This window comes from Chaetodon auriga, chromosome 3 (genome assembly GCF_051107435.1).
Source record: "Chaetodon auriga isolate fChaAug3 chromosome 3, fChaAug3.hap1, whole genome shotgun sequence".
In the NCBI taxonomy this organism is placed as follows: domain Eukaryota; kingdom Metazoa; phylum Chordata; class Actinopteri; order Chaetodontiformes; family Chaetodontidae; genus Chaetodon; species Chaetodon auriga.
In genome coordinates this window covers 17933307-17951736 of record NC_135076.1, presented here as the reverse complement: position 1 = coordinate 17951736, position 18430 = coordinate 17933307, and the positions used below count along the sequence as shown (strand labels likewise).

Below are 18430 nucleotides of genomic sequence, written 5' to 3'. Positions count from 1 at the left end.
AATGGAGTAGAACAAACATACACAACCAGGTCATTTTGGAATAGAAATACATAAACCACAGAATGCAGCTTCTTCACTACCTTTTGTCTTTTTGAATGCAGGTATTTTAAAAGAAGGCAAGAGCTTGGAGGTTCTCTTTTTTGGACTCTCAAGACCACTGCGGGAGTCCCTTTCAGGTGGGATAGGGGCTGATCCTTTTACTATTGGTCCTGTAATAAAAGACAAACAACGGCAAAAGGGAAAAAATGACAGTGTTGATGTACAATATAACATAACTTTTATAGCTGTTTTCTGAATTTGGATGCTGCTTGACATAATTTTCTGTTAAATGATATAATAAAATTGGCAAAAGTTCACCTCCTTTGCTCACATCCTCCTTACTAGAAGACCTGGTGAACAGTTTGGTGAGGCTGGAGGCTGAAGCTCTCATTTTCTTCCTCAGAGACATGGTGGGAGTATCTGGCTTCATGATCTCTCCTAGTGTGGGTCCTAACTCTGTGTTCTCCAGTTGGGAGTATGAGTGGCCGGTCCAGGACTGCCTGCGGAAGATCTTGAGCAGTCCCAGCTTAGGCGACCTTCCCAGAGGTGGCCGGGCTTCGAGGGCTGGAGCGGATGCATGCCTCTGGAGGCCATAGCTCCCCTTCTTGTCCTTGGCCCTGGGAGGCCTGTCTGGAGCCTGGAGAGAAGAGAGGCTAGGACTGGGGCTCGTCATTAGTGGGGTCCCCGGCTGACTTCTGCTGTTTGTAGATAAGTTGGGGTTAGAGCGGGTGCGGTTACGCGGTGGTGCCTGGGGATACGAGCTTCTGGGTTTAACTTCTTGGAAGGAGCATGGGGATGGTGAAATCAGAGGCTCCCCCTGATCATCATACCCTTCACTCTCTCCTGATCTGTATCGTCCTCCGAGATGACCATGACTCAGCTCCTCACAGGAGCCGAGTCTACTTGAAGACTCAGAGCCACCATGCACAGACGACTCAGCCAATGACCCCTGGGAGCCAGCAAAGGTATCACCCTCTGTGTGCTCCTGATCCAGCCTGGTGCTCCTTCTGTCTCCAGCCAGGAGGCTCGAGGGAACAGATGATCCACCCAGCATGCAAGTCCCTTGTATTGGAGCAACAGAGCCTCGTCTTCTTGTTGGTCGCCGAGGGCTCGGGATAGCCAACAAGTTTCTCCCTGCCACTTCATCATCGGTGAAATCTTCCTTCAGACTTTGAGAGCCTTCTTCTTCACCTGACTTTGTGCGCTTGGGTGAGCTTGGAGATCGACGAGAATACTCATCAAGAGACCTGCTCCTCCTGTGAGGGGGTGCGTTGGTGTGGGCGAGGCCGACACCGCTGTCAAATGAACAGGATTTCTGCATTGTGGGCTGGATTGATGCTCGTCTCTGGCCGCGGTTGGTCTCCGTCTCATCTTCTACGTATTCAATGAGAGGCTCATTGAGGCGTCCTGATAAGCTTCTCCGGAGTGGTTTGCGGCCTCTCTCCTGCTTTTTGGCCTGGAACTTGTCCCGTAATGTCATGTGTCTGGCAGACATGGGTGAAAGCTGATGAGAGGTGCTGTAGAAAGTGCTTCGGATAACGCTGCCACGAGGGATACGACCTCCATCACTCCCTGAGCCTTCATCCCCATCAGATAGGTAGAGAGATGGACTGCTGTCCTTGCTGAACCTACGCTCCCTTTGTGGTGTCTGTTGGCATGACACATCTGATGACGCAACTGACTGCCTGCTCATACTCCGCCCTAGCACACTCCTCCTTCCTTCCATCTCCCCATCCTCTTCCTCCCCTAATGTCACTTCCTCTTCCTCCTCTGCATCTAGGTGGAGTTTGGCAAAAGGCTCGGGGATTTGTGCTCTCTCCATTAAAGGATCATAGTCCTCCTCTGTTTCTTCCTCCTCCTCAGTCTGGCTGCAGTGCTGGAAAAAGTCCCAAGAGTCAGCTTCATCATACTCAGATGAGGAGCCACTGCTTAGAGAGGTGCTGCTGTGTTCCTGGGGCTCGCGGGGCACCGTCACTGCAGTATCTCTGAGAGGAGCGTCGAGCAGCTCAGGGATGGGCCTCAATGTGAGGACTGAGCCAATGCAAGTCAAGGAACACTGGAGGGATAGGTGGGAAAGATACTAGTGAAGACATGTGTCCTTTTAAGGAAATTAGATGATCTATTGTGAAATCAACTCATGTAATCATATTTAATCGGAAAATTAGCCAGTTAGTACTTCATTTTAGCCCCTGAAGTTGTAGTGTCAATGAATGAGGTAACTCACCTGCCATTTCCTTTTTGAGATGAAGGCTTTCAAACTCTTTGTGTTGATTTCATCAGTGTCTTCTCCTGCATGTTCATCCTGAACACATTTACAAAGATGTATGTGTTTAGATGTGTGCCTAAGTGTTTCTGAACACAGTAAAGCTTGATTAGACTTGATTATTCTGCTGTGTTTCCTCTCACCTGGAACCATTCATGGCTCAAGCACTCAAAGGCAGATGGCCGCTTCCTAAGGAGAGGAAAATTCGGAATGGTCAGATATAAGTTATGTTACAACTGAAATCCACATCTGAATTGTGTTGTCAGGGTCTAGTGGCAGCATTTTTAGATCGACAAAGAATCAAATGGTTGTCTGTAATGTGAAGGAGGTGCTAGCACAGCCACTAACTGACTAATAATCACACTAGTACGTGGCAGCTTAAACAATATCACAGGTTCCCTACTCTGGATCTGGCTGCAGGAGCATGTGGAGAAAGTCCTGGGCCTCAGGGCTTCTGTATGTGACATCAGGAGCGTCCCAGTTCAGGGTCCCCTCCCCCACCCTCAGCAGTGTAGCACGATCTGTCTCACCCACAAAAGGGCATCGGCACACCAGACTGTCACAATACAGAAAAAGTGTGATGTCAATAGTCAACAGAAACTACGTTTTGATATACTGTATATTTAAGATCTTGAAATAATCAGAAGTGATACATACCATAGATAGGCTATAACACCAACAGACCTGACAGACAGAACAAGATATTTTTAATGTAATGTCTGATCTGTATTTACAATCTGTATCTGTATTTGATCTGTAATTTACAATTGTATACTGTCTGTCTGCAGAACTAATCACACACAAAAATACACAAAAGATATTTGCAAATACTATCTGGTGCAAGTCTTAATTAGCCAGATTAGTAGTTAAACTCACCAGATATCAGTGGCCACAGTGACTGGCTCTAGGTGAACAATCTCAGGGGCAACAAACTCTGGTGTACCAATCATGCTGTATTGGTGTCTGGATGCGTCCATTTCTTGGCAGAAGCCAAAGTCACAGATCTTGATCTCATCTCTGGGCGGATACACCATTAGGATATTATCAGGCTGAAGGGAATATTAATAGAAAATAGAGTTAAAAAATGCTTGAAAATAATGACACAGTCAGTAATGTTGATTGGACCAGAAATCTCACTTTGATGTCCAGATGCAATATGTTCATACTGTGTATGTGACCAACTCCTTCAAGGATTTGCTGCAGGTATGACTGAACCTGGAAAAATATGTAGAATATTATTCACCAACCATACATAATCTTTGGAAAAAAATATGTTTTTGTAGTGAATAGATATAAGCTTGTACCTCTCTCTCTGAGACTGATCCTTTCAGTAATAAATGGTCTAGAAGTCCATGAGAACAGCACCTAGAAACATTGTTAAAGAACTCTTCACTGAATACAAATCAAACTCAACAAAGTAAACTCACTGTGAGGAAGGAGGACAGATCACATTGTAACATTTAACAGGGAGGATACATTTCTGTGATCAGCACCAGAGTGCGCCTGGTGCAAAAAAAGTCCAGCAGACAGGCCACTCTGGGGTGAGCCAGACGGGACAGCAGGTCCCTCTCCTGGAAGGCCCTGGTCCGAGTGCTGCTCCGCAGAGGCAGGAATTTAGCAGCGAACACTTCGCCTGTCCTTCTGTGGACTACACGCTTCACTACCCCGAAGGTTCCCCTAAAACAGAGAGACAGTCACATCAGATCTTAACAGGGCTCATGGGTAAGTTGGACTGTGCCAGCATGAAGTTCAGGTTCACCTTCCAATTTCCTCATGGACATCATAGACAGAGAATAATTTCCTCCTCTTGCCCAGCTCCACCTCCCTCTCTTGACGCTCCAGCGGACCTGCAGAGAAAACAAACCTGTGAATAAAACAGGTGCACCTCCTGGACAGACATCCATCACAATACATATGGTTTTGCAGTTAGAGCTGAATAATTAATCAATATCTATAGAGCTAATGATGGATAGCAGCATTGCTGTTGTCTCACCTTCCTCCACTGTCAGCTGGGCCTGACATGACACATGGCCAGACTCATTGTAGGCGAAGCAGATGTATATGCCACTGTCTTCACCCTCGGGGCACACTATGGTCACTGAGCAGCGGGCACCATGCTGTACGATCTCTACATTCTCATTGGCTGTAAGCTCCTCTTCATCCTCCAATCACAGAAGAGCAAAGTTTTACTAAGAATAAATTCTAGTCAGACTTTTGTCTTGGGACCGTTTAAAACAATGTAATACCCTCCTGTGACCTAAGAGTGCAAAGTTTAACCCTGACAATGTTTTATTAAAGCTCCATAAATTCTGATGATGATCAGTATGATTAATATGATATTTTTTTCTATCATGTCACAACCCAGCCACCCCAAACTTTTCTTGTAACCAACCACTGATCCACAGTGCTCCTACCTTGTACCACTCTATCTTAGGAGTAGGTCTTCCTGTGATGATGGCAGTAAATGTAGCTGGTTGGCCAGGCTCTACACACAGGTCCTCGGTGGGTACCTGGATGGAGGGAGGAGCTGATCGGGAGATCAGATCGGTTAGTAATCACACAACATTTGATAGAGGTCACACACTTACGTTTAAGAGACAAGAATACCGTCTGTAATTTCCTGCATTGACTCTGAGATGTAGATCTCTTCCTCTTCATCCTCTAGGTAACAGAGAGGCTGCTGTATCGCCTGACCCATCGATGTTGAGGCAGGAACAGCCTGTTCAGTACTACATTCAGCTCTGGAGACAAAGAGAAGATAAAAGGAAAATGTAATTATTTAAGACTACTGATCAGTCCAGGGAAACAAACTACAAAACTACTTCATGGATTCTAAGATTTAGATTTCTACTCTTTTTAGCTTCAGTTGTTACTAAACTTACTGTTCAGGGTGTTCAGGTGGGAAGAGCATCTTAGCAATAGAGGTGGGGCTGAAATCAGTCTGTAACCATTTCTTCACAAAGGCAGTGGACCAGCCCTCTGAGTCTGCATCTATGAAATCCACAATGTCACTAGGTGGGAATTTTATGGCTAAGACACTTAAAATAAACATGTATGTTGCCTTGACTGTACTTTAAGTATGCTGAATCATTTGAAAATAAAAAGTGGAAAAAGTACATTACCTTACATACCGGGAACAGTAATAATGCATTTCTTACCTCGATACTTGAGGGTTTAACCCCACTAACCCAACACATCAACAAGACATGGGCGCATGCCCACTCCTGCATGGGGGGAAAGGGGACACCTGCCCAGCACATGACCATCTTTTGTTCGTTGGAGTGAAGAGTTAGCTGGGCATGCGTTGACAAGAGGAGAAGGGAATGTTGAGTGGTTATTTGTTATTATGACAATGATGACTTACATGGAACGGTCCATGTGAGGAACTTCCTGCTTTAGGACGAGTAGAGGGAAGATGGAAAAACATGTAGGTTATGGACAATGGAAGGGCAAACATGGTGAACCGGTGCAAAAATCCAGAAAAAAAACATAAAAAACGCTGTTTACATAGTGGAGACAATTCTATTGTCCTTATAAATATCATATGTCAGACCTACAGTATGTTTTCATCAATATTTAATACCTCTATTGAATTTTGGCTGAATTGTATTCCACTCTATCTCTACTTCCATTGCTGACATGGCTGACTATGTGTGATAGCAATAAAAACAATACATGAATAGATACCAACACAGTTGGAAAGTCGCTTCGTAATGTGGGAGAGTAACAGCGGTACTGGCTATGCCCTCTGTGGAAAGTGGAAACATGATGAAAAACACAAAACATTCCATACATTAAATGCATCAATGCATTTTCATGGATGAGGATGCTGGGAAGTGCAGTATGGTGTCTATGTTGAATGGTACAATAGCCACTAGATCCTGCTGGGTTATGGCAATAGAAGGTTGTTAGAAATAGTTACTGTTAGGTATTAAGTTTGGGGGCTTTTGTTTCGCATGACTGAATAACCCTCAAGATGTGAATGAAACACAGTAGTGAAAGTGGTTGGGAATCATCACTAGTCAGATGAACAGAGGAAATGAGCGGTGAAGCATATTCAAGACCAAAGAGCAAAGGTTACAGTTGGTCGTGTACAGACATCCAGGTGAGAGATGGTTATGGTTAGATACGAGTTTAATGTGGCTATGGTCAACGGAGCGATCTGGGACAGGGATTACCCACAGACAGTTTGCACTTATGAAGTATGAATTAGTTATCACATGCCACCCAGACAATCACAGAACTCAAATGGAAATATCAGAAACGGAAAAGTGAGCGATGAAAAAAGGCGTTGGTGTGGTTTTAGCTCATGCTCACTGCCACATAATACAGTTAATATCTGTGAATCCACATTTGCTGTACTGTGCAGATGGGGATCTTTTTGGATGAATAGACTGCACTTCATGCCATAATCCCTGGGGATCTAGTGACCAGTGTTGTGGTAGTTGGAAGTACGTATGATGTGAATATGTCTGAAATGGATCAAATATGAAAAAATATGAGTCAGATCTCAAAATGGCATCACCTAAATAAAATGGATGAATGGTAGTGGTTGAAAGTGGAAATTGATGCAAACTCTTGCAGTTTGTTGTGAAGAGATGTCATATGATGTGATGCAAAAAAGGGTGACGGGATCAGAAGTGAGGTGAACTGAAGTGAATGTGGACAATGGCATGTGCTTCAGCCCTTCTCAAACACAGCTGGACTAGTGAAAGTGTGGAGTTGCCACTTAAAAACCCTGTCATGGGTCTCCACCCAGTGTGGAGGATATTTACCTGCAGCAGGTCTGGCTGTCCTACCTTTAGGCGGCAAGTCCTGTGGTTGGTTGTTCTCGATGTCGATCTGTGGTACATAAGCGGGGCACAGCCCTGCCTTGCACTTGACACAACCAAACTCATTCGAAAGCTAAGCAAAACAAACCAAAACAAACATATAATGTATCGTAACAGACCATCTCTGGTATGAAATGTATCTCGAAACACTGTAGATTTATGGATGAGGGTTTTATACCTCACACTCGTACTGTCCAATATCTGCTTCTGTTGCGCTGATGACTGTCAGACACAAGATCCCACTGCGAGCATCATTCAGGATGGAGTATTTACGCTGGTCAGTCAACTCTCTGCCATCTTTCATCCACCTGCCAAACACAAAGGTGGATATGTTTGATGCACACACTGACCAGATAAAAAATCATATAGCAACTGTGTCTGTGTTGCCATACCTGATTCGTGGTAAAGGAGTAGTCAGTGTGGAGCAGGTAAACTGTATGTCCTCTCCTTCTATCAGACAAGCACTCTCCAGCCGACACACAAATCTGGGAGGAGCTGGAGAGAAGAAGATATACATCAAGGTGTCATCTGCTCCTATAATTAGAAATAGACTAATAGTGTCAAGAATAGTAATTAGTAGTGTGATATTATTAGTAGTGATTGAAGTAACTGTAGTGAGGTATTGATAGTAGTATTACTAGGAGTAAGTAATAGCAGTATTAGAAACCACAGTGGCAGTTAAAGTTGTAGTAACAAGTGTGACAACTAAAATCATTGTGATACTATTGGGGTAAAATGTAGGTGACAGTAGTTGCAAAGTTTGAATTTTAATTATGGTAGCAGCAGTAGTACTTGTAGTATTGACACTATAGTACTAGCAATAAGAGTAGCAGTAATAGTAGCATGAGTTTTAGTCGTAGTAATGCAACTGTATTCATAGTACTAATATGTTGAAGTAGTAGCAGTGATATTACAGCTCTCCCGTGTTGTTCTGTGCAACATTCGCCTACAAACACAGACATGGCTCTGCAGCAACACAACGCTCAAGAGGTTTAGAGGTTTCCATCGACTCACCCTGAACCACAACCTGAGACAGAGTACCAGCACTGCCCATGAAGCTGTTAGCATAGCAAGCATACTGTCCAGAGTCCTGTGCAGTGAGGCTGTCCAGGATGAGACTGCAGGTGCCTGACCGGTCCTCTGTGATGATGTGACGGGGGTCATCCTCCAAAGGAAGACCATCTAAGAGATGGACATCAGATTTTTACTGTGAAACCACTGTTGTAACACATAATACGTGTTTGCAAAACATGGTGTTGCTCAGGAGATCCAGTATATATATATATTTTTAATGAGATATTTCTGACCTTTGAGCCAGCTGACCACTGGTTTTGGTGATCCTGTGACTTTACAGGTCAGTTTGATTGTCTGTCCTATCTTTGTCGTGCAGTCAGACAACAGTGATTCAAACACTGGTGGGCCTGTTGATTAACACGAACACAGAAATCGCTCACCAAGCATTTAATGAAAATATCGATCATATCAATGCCATAAAAGAGGTTTGACCCTCAACAACAGTGAGAAAAACAAAGGATAAGCGACAACACCTTTAGTCAATGTCATTCTCTAAATGACAATTTTAAGAACAGAACATACTGAGGGTAATATATGGAAAAATACTCAAAATGTACTTGCCTTCCCGAGGACACACTTACTGTTCGTGGGCAGGCTGGAACGCTGCTGTAGCTCCTTCAGGTCCTTGAGCCAGGAGAGTTTAACGAGGGAGGAGCGGCCCTGCAGTGTGTACCTCCGCAGTGAGCCCCTGTGCTCGTGCCACAATCCCCACGACTTTTCATCTCCACCCGCAGTCTCCTTTATTTCCACATCATTCAGCTGGGTAGGTTGCAAAAGTGGGAATGAGAAGGGCAAGTGAGTGGGAAGATGAGGTCAAGGGTTGGAAAGAGCTATGGGAGCACGCTGAAGTACAGGAATTTTCACATGCGGCCAGATTTGTTTTTACAGGGTTAATTTTGTATTTCTTTTGTAGAATATGTGAGACAGCAGGAGAGCTGATCTTACCTTCATCTTGTTCTTGAAGGTGTAGGTGTCATTGTTCATGCTGGTGTCTCTTTTCAGTTTACACAGTACAATACATTCCTTGAAGAGAAACACTTGTCTCTGATGCCCTCTAGAGGCCGTCTTCATTTCTGGAGTTTCCTCCCACACCGTGAATACTCCCTGAGGAGAAGACAGCAGGTGTGGACAATAAAGTCTGATGACCACATGTGATTGGATGTCTTTCATCAGAGTGCACATTTAAGGCTGATTACGTCTTGCTGTTTTACAGAGATCTGCTACTCAGGCAGGATTAAGGAGCAAACAGTGAAGTGAAGTCTTTGTAAAGAAACCATGTTTATCGACAACAGTTTTACAAAGTGTTCTCAGGCCATTGAGTAACATCCTTTATACAATCATGTGTTCACAAAGTGATGAACCTCGCTCCATCCTTGCTTGTGAATGACTGAGCCTTTCCAGGATGCCCCTTTCACACCCAATCATGATACTATCACCTGTTACCAATGAGCCTGTTTACCTGTGGAATGATCCAAACAGGCGTTTCTGGAGCATTCCACAACTTTCCCACTCTTTTGTTGCTCCTGTCCCAGTTTGTTTGAAACATGCTGAAGGCACCAAATTCAGAATAAGCAGATATTTAAAATAACCTCCTAATGGTGTTCAGGTTTTTGCGTTCACACTGGACACAGGGTCTCATTTAGGTAAAAACATGTGCGTCATCTGTAGTTACCTGTCTCATGGGCTCGCCCAGTGCTGTTAGAGGAGCTGGGTAGTTCTCAATGAGGGACACCTGGTGCAGGTTGTCAGACCTCCAGGGTAGACAGGACACGATGGAGAAGGCATCCTCCAAAAGACAGCAGCTCTGGCCACTTTTGGCTTTGTTCTTGATTAACTCCTGCCAATAACATTTTTATTTACCTCACAGACATTATGACACACTATGAAGGAGAAGTTACAATGACTGCAAGCTTAAATCCTACACACTGGTCCTTTAAGCAGAAATATGCAAATATTCCAATACAACACTCCCGTGTGACTGAGGACTATATGCTGACCTTGAGTAAAGCCTGATAGGTTTGAATCCTCTCCACTGGTTGCTGGAGGAAGGTAAGGACATCCATAGCAGGAGCTTCAGGCTTTCCAGTTTCTGTTAATTCCTGAAGGATAATGAGCAACATGTTAAAGAAATAAAGCTCATTAGATCAGTGAAGTAATGCTGTTATTCAGCATCATAGTTTCCACGGTGTTACATGTTTATGTTTAACTCCAAACAGATTTTGTGAGTACTTTGAAGTACTGTTGGATAGCCTTGTCGGTGACGCAGGCCTCTGCTTGTGCTTGTCCTGCCATGTAGTGAAGATACTTCTCAAAGTCCTCAGTGTGCTTGATCAGATGCATGGCAACGTCATCATCTGTAGCACATTGTCTCAGACCAGGAAGGAGGGACCTGAGAAGACACATTTTACATGTTGCATTAACGTATTCAAATGAACATTATATTAGTTGCAGTATATAGTACAGTACAATATAGTACAAGTACAGTGCATTTCTTCTATTACCTCTCATGCAGGAGAACAATGTCCTTCATATTCCTGAAAATGATCTCTTTCTGGTTGAGGATGTTAATGGGGACGTGGCGGCTAGAGTCCAAATAATTTAGCTGGTGAGAGGTGAACATCTTCATCTCCTTCACAAACTCCTCTTCTCCATCAATCAGGCCTTGGATCAGTTGGCTAAACGCACAGGGGATTTAATGCAGATTGGAAGTCATGCAGCAGTACTGCCTCTTATTGCTCACATCTGAGATTTGTGATTAGAACAAATACATTTTCCATAATCGCAAAAGCTATCAAGCTACGTGGGATATGTGCAGGAAACAACAAAATAGTAGAAGCAATAAATCCAAATAATACTATCACGTGATGCTTATTTAACATGTCGATATATCTGCAGGATGACAGACCTCAGAGCTCTCCTGTACTCTTCTCCTGTCGATCCAATTCCATCGAGATCCTCCTGAGGTGCTCTCAATTGAGGGAAGGTCTCCTGTTCAAAAGGCCGTCATGTATTCATTATTAAGAGAGTTTTTGTATCTCTTTACTTGATGACATTAATGTCTCTGTTGACACCACAAAATTCCAAACTTAACATTTCAGAATATAAGATTTTCACTTAGTAATGGAGTCGACATCTGCGTTTATAGTGACATCCTACCTTCCTCTTCTTCTCCAGGTAGGCTGGACACACCCATCCCTGTCGAGCAGGGTTGGTTTTGGTGGGTTTGGTCCTCACCAGCCATCTGTCAGGGTGAACAGAATCCAGGACCTCTACAAACTGGCATTCCTTCAGAACAAAACTGTCCTTATTTCCACTGTTTGGACTGCAATCGGCTCGAGCCACATACATATCAAATGTCTGAAATGGAAAAAAAAAACACATAATTTAAGGCCGCATTGTCAAATGTGACTAAATCAAATTACTAACTAAATTATTATATGAATGTTTAGTCCATAAATATACATCTAAGATGGAACATAAGATAAAAAAAAAAGCACCTCTTGTCGATCCTCTTCCCCTTCTGACTCCGATCCAGAGACAGTACTAGTTAAGGGTGTTTGAGCACGGTGGTGTTTAGGAGATGGTGTCCTCAGTCTGCCTTCATGAGCCCCTACAATTTATTGACGCAGATAACCATAATATGCCTGATAGGAAGCTTAATAAGAAGTATTGGACAGGTTATAGTTAGAATTACAATTACAAACAGGAATAAAAGAAATCAATATGGCTGACCTTTGACCTTCAGTAGTTTCTTAGGAGGTTGTGGAGGAGCTATCTGTTCTTTATCATCTTTTGGAGGCACTTGGTCCACTGCATTTGTCACTTCCCTGTCACAGTATTGATAATATTTTGGGTATATTTTGATGAGCAGTATGTTAAAGACTCGCAAATTAAAATTAAGATAATAAAACGAAAGTCTGACCTCGGTGCAGCTGGACAAGTCTCAACAGGTTCCATCATATCCGGAGCTGTGTCATAATCAGAGGGACTCGACACTGTTGAGAGCATAAAATCATATGTAAATATGTGGCGAAGCAAATCCATATTTTTGTGATTACAGTCAGAGAACAAACATGTGACTCACTGGAGCTCGCAGCAATGAGTGAGGATCCTCTCCTCTGCTGCAGGTTGATCTGAGGGTCCTGCTGCTCCGTCAGGTTGTAGGCCTCCCACAGAGAGACACTCATACTTTCTACATAGCTCACAGCATCTGTAGGTGAAGCAGGTATCTGGTTTTCAGTCTGAGGCAGATTCTGAGTCTGTGTGTCAGTCTCAGGCTTTTGTGGGGCGATTTGCAGAGGAGTTATGGCTGCGAGTGGTGGGTGCACAGGCTTCTGGACTATTGGAGGGGGCTTCTGAGGTTGCACTACTGTTATGTTCCCATTGTAGGAGGTCACACCAAACTTATTGACCACCTCACATGTATAGATTCCACTGTCATTGGTGGTGAGGTTTTTGATGACCAGTGTGCATACGCCACTCTCTGTAGTCTCAATGCGGCATCGATAGTCATGAGTGATTTGTTGGCCATTTTTCAGCCAGCGCACTGTGCTGGGTTTCCCTTCTACGATACACACTAAAGTGACTGTACCATGAAGATCTGCACTCTGGTTCTTAAACACCTCTTTAAAGACAGGTCGCATGTCTTTGCGGGTTTTGTAGCCTTTAAAGGCGGCCTGGATTTTTACCGCAGCCTCTTGCAGTTGTGGCTCGTCCTCAGGGCTGATGTCAATCTCTGGTGTTGCATTTTTTGGTGGCTGTACCCTCTGAGGTACATTAACTGGAGAAAGTGGAGAGGGTTGGGTTGAACCCTCAGCACCAGGGAGCTGGGCATCACTGTGGGTTGCTGGTGGCTCAGACAAAGCCTCTAAGAAAGTTTCATCTTCAGAAATGTAGAGGAGAGGAATGTCTTCTGTCATCTTTATTGTTTGTTGTTCTTCCTCCCTTCTCATTGGCTCGACCGCCAGTTTGATTTCCTGGTCCACTTCAGGTTCTTTTCTCATGGGTTTTACTGGCTGTTTGATGGGCTGTTTGGTGTTTGCGTCCTTCTCTGCAACTTTCAGAGGTTGCTTAATTTTCTCCATTATCTCAGTGTCTGTTGTCACTGATTGTTTGCTTTCGGAGCTTACTTGCTCTTCAACATCTTTTTTCAAAGACCCAGTTGGCTGTCTTAATGGCTGATCATCCATTGTTTTCACCTCAGCTCTTGTAATCTGTTGATCATCCTGATCTGTCTCTGTGTCCCTTGAATATTGTTTTTCCATTCCCCCCTTTGCTTTGCCTTTTATCCTCATGGGTGGTTTTGGACGGGCAAATTCAGCCTCTTTTTCTGAAGTCTTTTCTGGTTGTTCTACTGACTGTTTCTCCACGACTAGTTTCAGTGGCTTTTTCTCTCTCTCTGCCTCTGTGGATGATTTCACTCTCTGTTCGTGATCTTCTTCAGAATCATCTACAGCAGGTTTTATTGACTTGACAAAGATCTCCCCAGTTTCCTTTGGAACATATTTAAGTGGTTCCTTTCCCACTGTTACCTTTCCTTTAGATCTTGCAGGTGGTTTAAAAGGTTCTTCTTCTGTTTTGTCTACTTCGGCCTCCTTTACTACAGACTTTTCAAATGGTTTCACAGGTTTTTCATCCTCACTGTTCTTCCAGAGGACTGTTGCTGGAAGGTTTTCCTTCTTCTCAACTTTATTTGTTTTCTCTGAAGGCTTTCCTGGTTGTTGACTGTCAACCTTAACAACTTTCTCTAATGTCCTTCCTGGTTGTTTTGTCTCCATGAAAACTTCTTTCTCTGTTTCTAAAGGCCTTGGTGGCTCCTCCACCTCCCTGTCCACCCCATTTTCCTTCTCCAGTGGTCTCACTGTCTTATCAACTTTCTTGGACACTTCATTGTGTTTCTCCTTATGCCTCTCCGGTTGAGTTACATTCTGTGCAACATCAAAGTCTTTCTCCACAGACCTTGCAGACTGCATCCCCTTTTGGTCCTCATTATTCTCCTTCAGCATAGACCGTTTTGGATCCAACATTGACTCCTCGTCTTTTTCTAAAGTTGTAATAGATGCTTTCCTATTAGCTCTCTTTTTGGGCTCTGGAGGAACGGGCCTCTCGTTCTCTGGAGTATCAGTTGTTTTGGAAACAGTGGCTTTTGCCTGAGGCAGTATTGTGGGAGGCTCTACCTTTGGTGGAGTTGGTTGCAGTGCTGGACAAGAGAATGAAAAATGTTTTGTTGCGCAGAAAAAGAACATGAGAAATTCCTGTAATTTTGGCAATTAGGTATCAAGATGCACAAACCTTTCACTGACACAGTTGCAGTGGTCTCTGCACGTCCTGCTTGACATGTGTAATTGCCACTGTCCTCGGGTTTGAGATCCTTGATGTCGAGCTGGAGAAGGCAGCCATCCTGCTTCATCTCGTACTTCCTGTTGGGTCTAAGTTGTAGCTTATTCTTCCTCCACTGCACTGACACTCCAGGTTTAGACAGCTCACAGTGCAGAGATGCTGTACCTCCCTCACCAGCCTCCAAACTTTGTAATAATGTGTTGAAGAATGGTTCAAGCTCTGCAAAAATAGGTATAGGTTGCAATAAACAGAGCACTTTAAAGACCTGACAAATAGTGGAAAATGTATTTGGTAATGCAGACAGTATCAAGACTTTTCTTCCAACTTACAATGTAGAAGGTGGAAGAAACTTCATACAATCTCATGAAAGTACACTGGATTGTGTTGTGTAGCTAAAGGCATGCAGAGCAAACACTACCAAATACACTCACCTTTCACTGACACAGTTGCAGTGGTCTCTGCACTTCCTGCTTGACATGTGTAGCTGCCACTGTCCTCAGGTTTGACCTCATTGATGTGTAGCTGGAGGAAGCAACCATCCTGCTTCATCTCATACTTCGTACTGGCTCTCAGTGGCAGACGGTTCTTCTTCCACTGTACAGACACTCCAGGCTTAGACAGTTCACAGTACAGAAAGGCTGTAGCTCCTTCCTCAGCTTCTACATTTTCTAAACTGTCCTTGAAGAATGGTGGGAGCTCTGGCAAATGGGTGCAGATTGGACAAACATATACATCTTAAGTGTTGAAAAATGTTTCAAATATAATCAGAAGTGGACAAAACTCTATTTCAAATTCACGCAGTGTCAAGATTTTCCAGCCATCCTAGGATGTAGGTGGGTTTTGCAATATGAACTACAGAATATGTGCTAGAAGTTTTAGATAATCATAGGAAAGTACTTTTATTGTGTTTGTTGACATTGCTGACACTAAATAATCATTGGTATGCAAATCGCCAAATACACGCACCTTTCACTGTAACAGTTGCAGTGGTCTCTGCACTTCCTGCTTGACATGTGTAGCTTCCACTGTCCTCAGGTTTGAGCTCCTTGATGTGGAGCTGGAGGAGGCAGCCATCCTGCTTCATTTCATACTTCCTGTTAGCTCTCAGTGGCAGCTTATTCTTTTTCCAATGTACTGACACTCCAGGCTTAGACAGCTCACAGCACAGGGATGCTGTTCCTCCCTCATCAGCCTTCACATTTTGTAAGTCTTTCTTGAAGAATGGAGGGAGCTCTGTGAAACAATGTCATGAGGAGGGGGAAAATATCTTTAGGATGTGTTTGTCATAATATGAAAGGTTCTTGAGACATTACCACATCTGGATCAAATTAGGAAAATAAATAACAATTTTGTCTGTGACAATATCAATCAATCAGCATTACATTACTTGTCTGTGACTTTAGAGATTGCTGATATAGTAAAATTTGCCATCCACCAAACACACACACCTTTCACTGATACAGTTGCAGTGCTCTCTGCATGTCCTGCTTGACATGTGTAGCTTCCACCGTCCTCAGGTTTGAGCTCCTTGATGTGCAGCCGGAGGACGCAGCCATCTTGCTTTATCTCATACTTCCTGCTGGCTCTAAGTGGCAGTTTGTTCTTCCTCCATTGTATTGCCACTCCAGGTTTAGACAGTACACAGCACAGGGATGCTGTTCCTCCCTCCTCAACCTCAACACTTTGCAAGTCCTCCTTGAAGAATGGCAGGAGCTCTGGAAAAACAGGTATGACTGTAAAAACTTATGTCCATTTGGAAAATGCATGAGAGCAAACTTGAAGTGGACCATTTGTCTTTGATGATACATATAGTATCAAGGCTTATCAGCAAACTTACAACGTAGACGGGTAGGACTGTAATAATAGCTGCTCAGCACATAATTAGAAAGGTCATTAGTACCTCAAATTCTGATGTGGTTGAATGCATACATTGCTAATACCAAATTCCTCATTGCCAAATGCACACACCTTTCACTGACACAGTTGCAGTGGTCTCTGCACTTCCTGCTTGACATGAGTAACTTCCACTATCCTCAGGTTTGAGGTCCTTGATGTGGAGCTGGAGGAGGCAACCATCCTGCTTCATCTCATACTTCCTGTTCGCTCTCAGTAGCAGCTTGTTCTTCCTCCACTGCACTGACACTCCAGGTTTAGACAGCTCACAGTGCAGAAAGGCTGTACCTCCCTCATCAGCCTCCACACCTTGTAATACTGTGTTGAAGAATGGTACAAGCTCTGCAAAAATGGGTACAGATTGGAAAAAGCACAATTACACAAGGTGGAATCAGAGAATGCTCGAGACCTAGCAAGTAGCAGAAAATGTAATGCAGACACTATCAAGACTTTTCATCCAACTTACAAAGTAGATGATGGAATTGCAATAATACAAAACTTCACAAAGTCAAGAAACTTAAGACAATCCAAAGAAAGCACATTGAATTTTGTTGTGTGGTTAAACACACACAGAGCAAACATTAAACTGTTCACTGCCTAACACACACACCTTTCACTGACACAGTTGCAGTGGTCTCTGCACTTCCTGCTTGACACATGTAGCTGCCACTGTCCTCTGGTTTGAGATCCTTAATGTGAAGCTGAAAGAGGCAGCCATCTTGTTTCATCTCGTACTTCCTACTGGCTCTCAGAGGCAGCTTGTTCTTCATCCATTGTACTGATGCATCACTCTTGGACAGTTCACAGCACAGGGAGGCTGTACCTCCCTCCTCAGCCTTCACATTCTGCAATTCTTCCTTGAAAAATGGTGGGAGCTCTGTGGAATATAAAATGTTTAGGGAGTAACAGTGGGATGTTTTATTATAACAGAAATAAAATTTATGATATTATCAAGTTTAAGCTAAATCAAATGTAAAAAATATGAGCGATAGATGAGATGTTTGCTCCACTGGCAAACATTCAGCTTCAGCTAGTTGAAATTGAAAAATTCAATATGCAAATTTCCAAACACACACACCTTTCACTGACACAGTTGCAGTGGTCTCTGCACTTCCTGCTTGACATGTGTAGCTTCCACTGTCCTCAGGTTTGAGCTCTTTTATGTGAAGCTGTAGGAGGCAGCCATCTTGTTTCATCTCATACTTCCTGCTGGCTCTCAGTGGCAGCTTATTCTTCTTCCATTGTACTGACACTCCAGGCTTAGACACCTCACAGTGCAGGGAGGCTGTAGCTCCCTCCTCAGCCTCCACATGTACTACGTCTTTCTTGAAGAACGGAGGAAGCTCTTGGAAAATAGGCAAGAAAAAAAATGTACATCGATAATGTAATGGGAATGGTGCCTGAAACCCCACCAGAACAGAATTTGTACAGGCTCTTCGGAAAAGCCATTTTCTAAGCGGGTGGGTTTACCTTATACAGTAGTGAAAGGACAAAATAATGAGTGCCACGTGGACCAGACAAGTACAAGACAGTATTGTAAAATAAAATGCAAAATATGTAAATGATCTAAAAAAAGTCAGAATTGTCAAAACACACACACCTTTCACTGACACAGTTGCAGTGGTCTCTATACTTCCTGCTTGACATGTGTAGCTTCCACTGTCCTCAGGTTTGAGATCCTTGATATGGAGCTGGAGAAGGCAGCCATCTTGTTTCATCTCGTACTTCCTGCTGGCTCTCAGTGGCAGCCTGTTCTTCTTCCATTGCACTGACACTCCAGGTTTAGACAACTCACAGTACAGGGAAGCTGTACCTTCCTCCTCAACCTCCACACTTCTTAATTCTTTCTTGAAGAATGGAGGAAGCTCTGAGAAAAAGGGTTGAGAAGGACAAAATGATAAATGTTTGTCATGAGAGTTATACTGTGTGAGATGCCACCACAAAAAGACACAATATCACTTTGTTATTTTAGTTGATTGAACATGCAGTA

At 43.6% G+C, this 18430-nt stretch overlaps 1 protein-coding gene across 1 annotated transcript in view; it reads right to left on the bottom strand.

Moving 5' to 3' along the window:
• obscna (obscurin, cytoskeletal calmodulin and titin-interacting RhoGEF a) overlaps positions 1-18430 on the bottom strand; it is a 36116-nt gene that overhangs the window by 4487 nt on the left and 13199 nt on the right. Inside the window, exons 31-73 of the mRNA XM_076725871.1 lie at positions 18041-18307; positions 17519-17785; positions 17051-17317; positions 16516-16782; positions 15996-16262; positions 15514-15780; positions 14979-15245; positions 14500-14766; positions 13850-14407; positions 12293-12988; positions 12131-12203; positions 11941-12035; positions 11706-11818; positions 11365-11565; positions 11114-11196; positions 10710-10883; positions 10423-10597; positions 10206-10307; positions 9881-10045; positions 9154-9312; positions 8790-8967; positions 8442-8555; positions 8149-8316; positions 7527-7629; positions 7313-7442; positions 7102-7207; positions 5461-5485; positions 5185-5373; positions 4910-5043; positions 4717-4829; positions 4296-4464; positions 4062-4149; positions 3779-3979; positions 3607-3667; positions 3440-3517; positions 3179-3351; positions 2960-2986; positions 2706-2858; positions 2446-2491; positions 2264-2341; positions 1701-2095; positions 358-1652; positions 81-209 (exon numbers count right to left, since the gene is read on the bottom strand). Of these exons, the coding sequence (XP_076581986.1) occupies positions 81-209; positions 358-1652; positions 1701-2095; positions 2264-2341; positions 2446-2491; positions 2706-2858; positions 2960-2986; positions 3179-3351; positions 3440-3517; positions 3607-3667; positions 3779-3979; positions 4062-4149; positions 4296-4464; positions 4717-4829; positions 4910-5043; positions 5185-5373; positions 5461-5485; positions 7102-7207; positions 7313-7442; positions 7527-7629; positions 8149-8316; positions 8442-8555; positions 8790-8967; positions 9154-9312; positions 9881-10045; positions 10206-10307; positions 10423-10597; positions 10710-10883; positions 11114-11196; positions 11365-11565; positions 11706-11818; positions 11941-12035; positions 12131-12203; positions 12293-12988; positions 13850-14407; positions 14500-14766; positions 14979-15245; positions 15514-15780; positions 15996-16262; positions 16516-16782; positions 17051-17317; positions 17519-17785; positions 18041-18307 (8883 nt within the window). The remainder of the gene's footprint in view (positions 1-80; positions 210-357; positions 1653-1700; positions 2096-2263; positions 2342-2445; positions 2492-2705; positions 2859-2959; positions 2987-3178; positions 3352-3439; positions 3518-3606; positions 3668-3778; positions 3980-4061; positions 4150-4295; positions 4465-4716; positions 4830-4909; positions 5044-5184; positions 5374-5460; positions 5486-7101; positions 7208-7312; positions 7443-7526; positions 7630-8148; positions 8317-8441; positions 8556-8789; positions 8968-9153; positions 9313-9880; positions 10046-10205; positions 10308-10422; positions 10598-10709; positions 10884-11113; positions 11197-11364; positions 11566-11705; positions 11819-11940; positions 12036-12130; positions 12204-12292; positions 12989-13849; positions 14408-14499; positions 14767-14978; positions 15246-15513; positions 15781-15995; positions 16263-16515; positions 16783-17050; positions 17318-17518; positions 17786-18040; positions 18308-18430) is intronic.